General features: G+C 43.8%; 1 protein-coding gene across 1 annotated transcript in view; it reads left to right on the top strand.

Moving 5' to 3' along the window:
• Nucleotides 1-6,188: 6,188 nt before the first annotated feature.
• Nucleotides 6,189-10,985, top strand: part of CPB2 (carboxypeptidase B2 (plasma)) — a 19,497-nt gene continuing 14,700 nt past the window's right edge. The window contains exons 1-2 of the mRNA XM_010145750.1: nucleotides 6,189-6,259; nucleotides 10,180-10,255. Of these exons, the coding sequence (XP_010144052.1) occupies nucleotides 6,189-6,259; nucleotides 10,180-10,255 (147 nt within the window). The remainder of the gene's footprint in view (nucleotides 6,260-10,179; nucleotides 10,256-10,985) is intronic.

The following is a 10,985-nucleotide window of genomic DNA, read 5'->3' as shown; positions in this document are numbered from 1 at the left end:
AAAAAAAAAGAAAAAAGTGGGGGGGGGGGGGGGGGGCAATATATGTAAATATATTTCAGGAGATTAATTTTGCATTTGAATCTGAATTTCAAGAACCAAGAAGGGCAGCACAGACTCACTTGGCTTTTGTGTTCTGCCTCCGTCACATGGGTCCATTGTCATTACCCATCTCTGGAGGGACTTGTTACTGATTAACTGGAAACAAGAGGATTCTGGAGGATCAAAACAATATTAGAATATATTAATCCCAAACAGGGGAAAGGATCTGAGGGATGTGGTTGCAGATAACAGCTGACCTCCCCTCCTCCTGCCCCTTCTTTGCTAACAGGTCACCAACAGACGGTACCAACCTAGCATGGTCTCTGGCACATGCTGAAATACAGACCCAGATCTGAGAATCTTGATGCAAGATGAGGCTTGTTATTTAAAATCGTGTTACTGGATACTGTGAAAGCCCCAGGATCAAAGAGGATAGCCACACTTAGGTCCTGACTGAGCTTAGAGGAAACCTTATGACTCTTGGTTGCTGAAAGCCATGGGAATCACGGGAGATTACACAGTGGCACTGCTGCAACTGCTCAAGACCATCTGGCTGCAGCAGTTCAAGCAGCTCCTCCTTTGACTTGTTTTATACGACCACTTTCTGGGGTCTGGCTCTCCTTTACCACCAAGAGCAGCTGCAGGAGCCCAGCAAAATGGCCAGGCACAGCCCAGCCTCTCAGTGTATGCTGGTGCGGAGGGTGCTTGAGCAATGATAAGATACCCTGACTTAGCTAGGTCATGGATGCTTGGCCTATTCTGCTGCCACCTTTTTGGGCACTGACATCTTAAAACACAACACAGAGATGTGACCTCTGGGAGAGGCATCCAGGGAACACTGGGGTTACTTCACGTGAACGAGGAGAGGGAGAGAAGAGACAGCAGGTTCAGCCAAAAGAGTAAAAATACCTCTTTAGAATTGCCTTTCAAGTGTGATTATACTTAAAAAAAGCGATGTAGTAATGGTAACAGGAGGCTTTATATGCTGCCAGTCCTGATTCCCACACACATAGTTTTCAACAAAGAAATGAAGAGACTACTTTGTTATGTGCTCTGGAAACTAGGACCTGATCATTCCTGTTTAAATAAAAGCTGTACATGTCCCAAAGCTACTCAAAAAGTTATCAGAAACCAACACTGATCAAACTCTCCTCCATTACTGCAAGACTTCTGGTCACATCTGTTATGGTAACACTTGCAGACACTAGTTCAGCACGGCTCATGGTCTACCCAGTGTAGAAGGAATAATTAGGTACAGCAAAACCTTTGAACTCAGTCAGAATTTTCAACCAAGCAGCTCTTCATCAGGGAATGCTGATTCATCAGAAGCAAAAAGAGTGGTTTGACAGGATCAGTCTTGAAGAATTTCCTAATTAAAGTATATATGCTCAAGAAAGAAAGCTTTCAAATGCTTGAAATCTCCCCTTGCAACAGGGATTGATTCTAAACTCAATCTTATTTCCTCCAGGTCTGAAAAAAAAAAAGGCACACAGAAACATTAATTAATTTTCAATAAAATTATGAAAAAGCTTCGAAACTGAGTAAAAATCAACAGTTGAAATTACCACAGTGAAATGTTCTGATTAACTGAACTGTTTTTATAGTTGTCCTTCACAGTGCTTTTTAAGACCACATTTTTCTTCACAGCTTTTCTGGGAAACACTTCCTAGGTCTCAGAAATTTTTGACAATTAAACAATTGTCAGATTAAACAATTTACTGTTGTAGGTAGAGTAAGTATATTTTAATTTTTTATTCTCACAGCCCAGAACACCACATATTGCTTATGACAATAACAAAGACCTGAAGTGTCCAAGCTGATGGAAGGAGTTAGACAGAATCCACGGGATTCACTGGAACAAAGGCAGCCTCCTACCTCCAAGTGAGTCATCCCAGCTCCAGTGGTCATGAACAGGACCAGGCATTTCATTACCCTCTGAGATGTTGTTGTGGTTCAAGCCCACCCAGCTGGCAATAAAGTGCCACGCAGCCACTCAATCACTCTTATCCCCCTCCAGTGAGATGGGAAGAAGAAAATACAACAAAGGCTCAAGGGCTGAGACAAAGGACAAGTCACCAGTTACAGTCACAGGCAAAAGACAGATTGGGCTTGAGGAAACAAAATCAATTTAATTTAAATAAAACCAGCTGAATCAGAGCAGGACAGTGATAAATACAACTGGATCTTCAGTAAATATACTTTTCCCCCACCCTGTCTTCTTCCCAGGCCCCACACACAGTGCAGTGGGACAGGGAATGGGGGTTGTGGACAGTCCCAGTCTGTTCCATGTTGTTTCTGCTGCTCTTTCCTCCTCAGGGGGAAAAATCCTCACAGTCTTCCCCTGCGGCAACATAGCATCCCTCCCACAGGAGACAGTCATCCACAAATTTCTCCAGCTAGCATGGATGCCTTCTGCAGGCTTCGATCCTCCCAGTGATGGAATGCTCCAGCACAGGCCCCCCTCAGAGTCACGGCCTCCTTTGGGACCCGTCCCCTGCTCCAGTGTGGGTTCTCCATAGGCTGCAGACAGGATTCTTCTCCACCGCTGATCTCTGAGGGCTGCAAGGGCTCAACCTGCTGTCTTACCACGAGCTAAAGTGGAATGGCTGCTCTGATGTGCCTCTCCTCCTCCTTCCTCACTGACCTGAGTGTCCACATGGTTGCCTTTCTCCTGTCCCACTGCTCTCCAAAACAAAAGAGAGCTCCCAAAACAAAGGAACTTGCCCAACAGGTTTCCCCTCTTAAACAGGTTATTGAAGAGGCTCTGATTGGCTTGGCCTCGGCCAGAGGTGGGTCTGACTTGGAGCGAGGGGAGCTTCTCAAAGATTCTTACAGGCGCCACACCAACAGCCCCCTCCCCACTGCCAAAACCCCACCAAACACAAACTGCACGCAGATGTCTACAGCAGGTAACAAATTAATTGCTCCCCAAAAGTGCCCACTTCTCTGTGGCGCACGAGACGGCTCACTCAGGTATAGAGACCTACTCTGGGAAGGGCTAATGTTAGAGGAAATGATTCTCTCCTTCCAGGCAGATGAGATGAGCAGACAGGAGGAATGTCAGCCTAAGTCAAAGGATGAATGATAACCCCTCACAGCTGGGTGGAAGGAGGGAAATTAATGCTTAGGTTTGGTGCCTAAATACATTCCTACATCTTTTGATTATGTCAGTAGGGGTTTTTACTGATGTTCTGCCTGAACACGGCTAAAGCACTCCTCAGCAGCTCACAAGGCTTTGGGGATAATCAGTGTGTAGCTGGTTAGTCATTAGAGCAAACCACAGCAACACAGTATAAACAGATCATTTTGGGAAAGAAAATCTGACCTGATGGGAGACTGAACTGTCACAGAAATTGTCTTTGTGTGTCCCGTGTGCCACAGTGCAAATATCTTTGCAATGGGAACCTCCATGCTTTCAAAAGTCATCCCGCTTTATGGAGGTGCTTACGGACCAGGAACCTCATGTTAAGCACCCAGATTCAAACATTTCGGCTGCTGCTGGTGGGGTGGTGGTGCTGAGAGAGGGTTAGGAGCTGCAGTGGGTGTGCAGCTGTCATTTAATCACCCAAGAACAGTGACCAAAGACCGTGAGGAGAATGTTGTCTGCATTGATAAAATACTAATGGAAGGGAAATAAAGCAGAAAGGTGATTGATCCAAACACGCAATGTCCAGCACACGCTTGAGAGGCAATGGGTTTGTGTCGTACCTTGAATTGTGGGACTTCTGAGACTTTCAGGTAACCAAGATGCATGGAGATGAGATATACATTTTTGCCTCCTGGTCTGTGACATTTTCCGTTTTATTTTTTGTTTATTTTTTGATCTTTCATCTTACATTTATTGTTACATTTATTGTGTTTTAACCTGTGCAGGGCCTTAATCACCAGAAGACTCTGGCTTGTCATTCAATTTCCTCTAGTGCCTTTAGTTTCCTCAGACATCCACTTTTTTCCTTTTTTGTGTGTGTGTGAAATGTTTCCAGTGCATACCAGAAACCAAAAAGCAAGTAGGAAAACAGCTGCTTTCAAACAGCGTGTGAACCATCTCTTTGTAACAAGGCAGAAATCCCACAGGAAAAGCAACCAACATACAAAAATGTCTGACACCTACCATTTGTCCAAAACTTTCTTCTCAGGTAGACAGCAGAAAGTGTTCCCTTTTCCCACTTAACAAACACTTTAAGACATAGAGAAATACGATCCTTTCCTTTGCTACCAGAAACCCCACTCCATCAGGTTTTTCAATATCTCCTCTGTTAAACCTATCTTAGCAGATCCATGCATCAGGCTTTTCCAGATGAAAGTGTGCCTGCATGACCAAGATTTGTCTCCTGTATCTTATCCTTTGTTGGCAGCTTCCTTTGACCTGCATGAGGGAAGAGCATCTGCACTAGTGGTTTAAATATCAACCCCTGGGGCAAAGTGCTCCCCACTGCCCTGGCTGGGAATGGCCTCTGTACCTTACCAGAACTTCCTATTTGTTTGAATAACATCTAGAAAAGGTAAAATAGAAACTACAAAATCTAGGTAAGTTGTCACTGGTTTAGCTTCCCATGAGTCTTTTTTTTTTTCTTTCCCTTTGATGCCTGGTTTAAGCTCGGCTCCAATTTGGGGATTTTCAGTGTTAACCCCACAGTACTTGCTGGGAAGCATGATTCACCTCAGCTGACTTCAGCTACCTAAAACTTAACTGTCTGGCTTCTTAGGGAAGGTCTGCCATCCTAAATAAAAAAGAGTCAAAACTAAACTTGAACACTGAAGCCCTGATTGCCTGACTAACTGGAGCACTGGCTCTAAGCCAGAACCACTCCAGAGGTGTTTTAGAGGAGATTGGTGGATGCAGGCCAGTCCATGTTACCTAACTTTACCTCCAGGGCTTGCTCCCAGCTGTTTTTCACCTGCCTGTATAGCTATAACCCTAAGCTTCGCCTACAGCGTCAAACAGTTTAGTTCCCCCATTCACACTGAGGTCTTGGCTCCCTGGTGTCCCCATTGCGCATATGTTGATTCACTCCTTGGTCCTCTTCTGGAATGAATTCCCTCTGGAAGAAAACAATGTTTTGTTTCTGGGGACCACTCACGTGAAAAATCTTTTTTATTAGACAGCAGGTTTGGTTTTCTCATTCTGCACCTATATGATCTGCTCAACCAAGAGCTAACATTAGGGTGGATATGATGCTGGAGATGTAAATGAGCAGTTCTTCTCTGCATAAGGCTGCCATGGGGGTGTTCTCAAGCCAGTGCTATGCCTGGACCTGCCATGTCGGTGCATGGAAGAAGAGGACTTGGGCCATGATAATGAGCTGTGTCCTAGCCAAGTTGGACCTACTGTTCAACCACAGAACATAGACAGAGATCACCTATTCTGGACATGTCAAATTCATTCTGCTTTTCTGCCTGTCCTGTCTGGACAACTGTGAATAGAAATATGGGAGGCAAGTCTTGGGGCATGCAGAAATGAATAATAATGAGATGACAGAAGAGTCACTGGTACTTTTCCTTGAAAAGCTACTAACCGAGTAGGACATATGGAAAATACCTGGATGCCAGAACATCACACAAGAGAGGACATGAGCAGCACATGCAGTCTGAAATCCTTGGCTGAATTCAGTGTTAAGCAAAGAGGTAGAGTCAGCTGCGGAAGACAGAGACCATGTCCTCCAACCTGAACTAGAGGAACTGCCCTCAATAGCAAGTATCACGTCCCACTTGCTTGTCTTTTTCTCTGCTAGCAAACACCAGCGAAAGAAGGTTTCCTGCTCAGGATTTTTCCATTTTGACTTAATAAACTCATTCCCACTCTCCTCACCCAGCTTCATGCTTGGCTGTGATGTGCCATAGGAGTGCTGAATGCTGAGCACACTGCTGAACTTTGTGATTGGTGTTCTTTCTTCTATCTGTGGTTTGTAGACGCAACGAAATGACACAAAAGCTGAGATGACAAAGTGACTTGCCAACACGAAAATGTCCAAAACGTCATCCTTCCATAGACGGATGACATCTATATGAGCAGGACCTCCCCAGGGAGCAATGTGAAAGACAGTATTAAATTTTAACCACTCTTTAAATAACATTTTTGAAATCAATAATGTGGGTTCTGAACCCTCGGTTTAACAATTGCATTTGGTTTCACTGTGGATGCCACGAAGATGAAGATTTACCTGCTCTTTTTTGTGCTGTTTATCTGGATTCAAGAGAAGCATGTCTTCACTCTTCCAAGGTAAACAGCTGCTGCTGCTGCTACTGGGCTTTCAGTGTGTGAGAGGGACAGGGAAAATACTGAGGCACAATGACTCCAACTTGCATAAGAAAACATTTGGCAAAGGTTGACATTTATTTATTGCTCTTGTAATTGGATATGTGGTTCAATTTAACATATAGATGGTGGAGGAAACGAAATTATTCCAAGTCCTCTTTGCATCCATAAATCCTATGTTTTTAATCACATTAAAACTCCTATTTTCGGTCTAAGTGCAAATCAATTCTGTTCGTTCAGTGCTTTCGAATGCCAATAAAGGGCATTCTGAAACTTAATGGGAAAAAATAATTTGCTTCATTTGCCTTAAAACAAGATCTTAAATGAATTACTTCTTGAGGTAGAAAGAGAAACCATTTCAGAAAGTGCTAACAATCTGTTTTCTTTCTAAGGCAGCTTTTATGATTGTTTTTCCAGTCATAAATCATTTTTGAATAACCATTTGGAATTCGTACAATGTTTCAGAAGCAGCTTTACTGTTACCTATCAATAAACTTCAGAAATGCCCTGAAACCAAATGCTTTCTTAAAACATGAGAACATATGTCAGAGATGAAGATAGGCAAAGTGCTTTTATTTTTTACATGTACTGGTTTAAAATCTGCTGGTTTAAAATCTGAAATGTTTCAATAGGTAGATCCAAAAGGATAAGCCCCTCCTGTGGTGATATTAAGCAAGCTGAACAACCTACAGGAATCACGATTAAACACAACCTGCTGCCAGGACTGAAATACCTACACAAATAGTAGCAAATTATGTCTCACAGCCCTTCTGTGACTTCTCACCACATGCCAGTGGCAGGTGAACACCACTGAGTTTACGCCTTAAAAAGAGGATCTTTCATCTCTGTGTTGCCATTGTATTTGGTGGTGGATTGCTACAGAGGTGCGAGTGTCACAGAGGGGAGCAGTTAAACAAGCTTTTAGGTGAATTCAGGGGAGGATTATTGCTCTGTGCTACTTGAAGGTTCATTTATTTCATGTTTAAATAAAACAGACTATCTGACAGAAGAATACAGAAGAATACAGCATTTCCCACTGGAAAGCACAAGTCTAACCCTCCCAGCCCCGGTCAGGAAAATGGCTAAAAGAGTGAGATTTTAAAGGTGATAAATCTGACTTCAACTTTTATTTGAGTGCTAGTGTTGGAGGATTTAACGGTCATGTATAAAGATTCCCTTTGCAAGGTTACAGCGTGATTACTACATCTGGACCTCTAAAAAAACCTCTGAACATTGTGAGATTTGTGGAAGAGATGATGGCCCTGGAAAGACACCTAGCTCACTTCTAGGGAAAGGACAAGGCTAAAGGCTGCTGGAGAGCCACGAAAGCGGGAGAAGAGAGAGACCACAGGTAGACATCTGTACTCCAGGCAGACAGTTTACATGGTCTAGGAGGACAGGAGAAGACACTGGCAGCACCTAGTTACACCACCTGCTGAGAGCCAGGGTAAGACATTCAGCTGTTAGAAAGCACATGCAAGATTTAAATGCAGCCAGGCTGTGAGGATGGGGAGACATGTCCAGGCTGACGCCTTATTTTTGGTGGGCCTGATGCTGATGGTCTTCCTAGCGACTGAGAAATGCAATGGAGAGGAGGGATGAAGAGACTGAGATGCCTGCAGAAAGCTGGCACTGATTTATGTCTGTCTGTGAGATTGAGGCCAGCGCCCCTGGATAGGATTGATCAGACTATGGGATTTCTACACAGTTCTGCATGGAAACAAGTCCCCTCCTCCAGCTAGAGCAGAAAAATATGCATATTTAGGTTATAATTCGTTCCAGTTCAGCACACACATCTAAATTAGTTCAGGTTAACTAGCCCCTGAAAGTGCTTGTTTCTTTATTAAGACGGTGCCTAGCTCAGATGAAGATATCAAAAGCATCTAAAATGAACTGTAATGCATCCCACTCACCCTGTCACAGCTACAGGGTAAGACCTGAGTATTGTAGTGTGGGGATAGCAGCAGGGCTTCTATTTACCCAGTAGTAAAAAGGAGAGGAAAAAGAGATGGAGAACAGCGTTAAGAGTCCCATGGATCCCTGGCAGAATGTTGGAGAAGGGGAACGAGAGGGATCTTCTTATGGACAAACTTGAAGGGCAACCACGACATGAGGACAGAAGGTGAAAGAAAAGAGGTGTGTTCAAGATGAACACGTTCAGCTGTACCAGGGCAGCAGGCAGGGCAAGTAAACTGGGGATGGAGGGTTGTTTCTGAGATGGGTATAAAGCAATAATTAGAGCTTTTGTCTGGGTATTTTCTAACAGGAGTGGGGCAGAAGACAGATGAAAGAGGTTACAATGTCAAACTGAAGCAGAGGAGCTGAGAAGCCAAACAACTACAATTTCAGCTGTTAATACTACCCATGTGAAACTTAACTACAAGAGCAAGGGCAGAACTTGGATCAGCTTGTCAGTGTATTCAGGTCCTTTCAACAAGAGCTATAGAGGAATAGCTGCTAACTACCACTTGTTCAGTACTTACCCTACTCAGCTGAAAAATTCATGCAAAAATGGTATGGTACAGGTACACACCAGCTTCCTCATTAAGGTACTTGCAGGCCTGTGGGAATCATAGGACAAAACCAGATGCAACCACCCTTTTCTGATCTCCCCTGTGTAAAGACTTCCCCAGACAGAAGAAGACAAATTCACTTCTAATGTAGACAGAAACACATGCTTTGGAGTGGACTTGCCTAGAGACATAGGCAAATTGTCAACTCTGCCTATCCCTGATTGCTTTTTGATGCTCTGTCAAATGGATGGTGGGGGCAAAAATAGGGCTGGCATATTGTTGGTTCTGCATGAGAAACAACAATGATTGCTTGGAGCCTGGCTAAAAATAGAAAAGATGAATCACCTGGTTGCCAGAAGTTGTCGGGTCTCTGCTTGAAATCAGTCACGACAATGAGTTGTGACAATCTTGTTATGCAGCTTGAAAACACCAGTTTTGAGAGCCCTGCCTATTTCTTGTCCAGAACAGTCTTTGCAGACAGGGCTGGCAGGGACTTCCACAGTGCCTGGTTTATGCACTGCCACCAAATCCACATGCCTAGACGGTCGAGAGCCACCCCAGCCCAGAAAATGGAAATAGGAGTCTGACATTCCCCTCAGTCTCCTCCTTCCACACACACACACAAATTACGTTAATTATCTACCCTGTGCAATTTTGACCTACGTGGCTTGCAGGACACTGAAGATCAGAGCGGATTTAAATGCAAATGGTATTTCTTCTTTCCAGGAAGTTAATTTCACTTCTGTCACTGATGGTGGGGTCAGGCATGGAGTAACTGGGAAATGCCTTCTCATGTTTGGATCATAGGTTTCAAGTAGAAGGGGAATATGAATTACCAGGCAAAAAGGGCAAGGGCAGTGGTATAGACCAAATGAAACCATACCTGACAGAGGGACAGAAATGAGAAGATCAGAAAACCTAGACTGGAGTAGGAATGATCATGGTAGCAGCCTCTGCACATCTACAAAACATCACGTTTGGCTTTTGCCAGAGTGGGAGGGTTTATTCTCTGCTGAGCTGTCTTCCTAGTCTAGGCTAATTTTCCACTGGTGCTCTGCATTCCAGATTAGCTGAGACTGGTTGCTATTGCACTTCCAGGAGTGATCTCAGAGTCCAGCAGTAGATACTGGCTACCAAAGCCCTTCAACACTTCTTTCATGGATTTTCCTGATTGGCAGAAGCAGAGGCTGGAACAGGGCTCATCATCTTCACTATTGGAATTTTCTTTGAGTTCAAGGCAGCCAGGGAAGACAAGAAAGGCCAAGCCTGCTGCTCTGCTGCAGCCAGCTACTGACCTAGAGTAGTTTCAAGTACTTGTGCTTTACCTAGTTACTACTTTACCTAGTAAAAAACAACACCCTTGTTTTTCAGGGATGAAGTTCTGTGGGCTCTCCCACAAACAGACGAACAGGTTGAAGCCCTTCAGGATTTACTGAACACCACTGAGGTAAACACATCCCTCTGTCTCTAGTCTCTTGGCCTAATTTTTCCCCAAAGTGCACTAGTACTGTTCGACCTCCCCTTCCCCCCATCCCTCCACCCCGAGAAAGATTTAGACCACTTTCATTCACTTGTCCTGCTACAGCAACTCAGAAAATGCTTGGTTGTTATTGCTTCGCTACTTGTTGTTTTACATGAGGACTCGCCTCCTTCATAATGTTATAGTAGTGCATTACATCAGAGCTCAGACTTCTGCAATTGATTTTGAGTATTGAGACACTGCAGAACTGGCAAAGCACCAACACACAGTAAGTAGAAATATATTTAATAGAGAACCTCAGCACTTTAGACCAATGCAATCTTGACCTATAAAACTTGCACAGCTTTGAAGATCTAGCTTGGATTTTTGTGATATTTTTCTTAAAGCAGCATTTAGAAGACAAAAATCCCTTAAGTAATTTTTTCTTAATTACTTCTATCTTTTATTAATTAAAATGAGGCATCCCTTCCTCTTCAAAAGCATTTGTCCCTGACACCATCCCAGATTGAAGCCAACACTCTGCAACAAAGATGTAACCATTGCCTTGACCAACATAATGTACAGGATGATTGAGAATGTGTCTCAGATGACTGAGAGCTTTTAATGAGCCTATGCTCAGTCTTTCTTGGCTCCTATTGATTTTATATCCATGCCAAAATTCTACTAGTCTTCTGCTGTCCCTACTAGCATCTTCCGA

The sequence above is a fragment of the Buceros rhinoceros genome, unplaced genomic scaffold (genome assembly GCF_000710305.1).
Source record: "Buceros rhinoceros silvestris isolate BGI_N320 unplaced genomic scaffold, ASM71030v1 scaffold12221, whole genome shotgun sequence".
In the NCBI taxonomy this organism is placed as follows: Eukaryota; Metazoa; Chordata; class Aves; order Bucerotiformes; family Bucerotidae; genus Buceros; species Buceros rhinoceros.
This window is presented reverse-complemented; position numbering and strand designations above follow the sequence as displayed.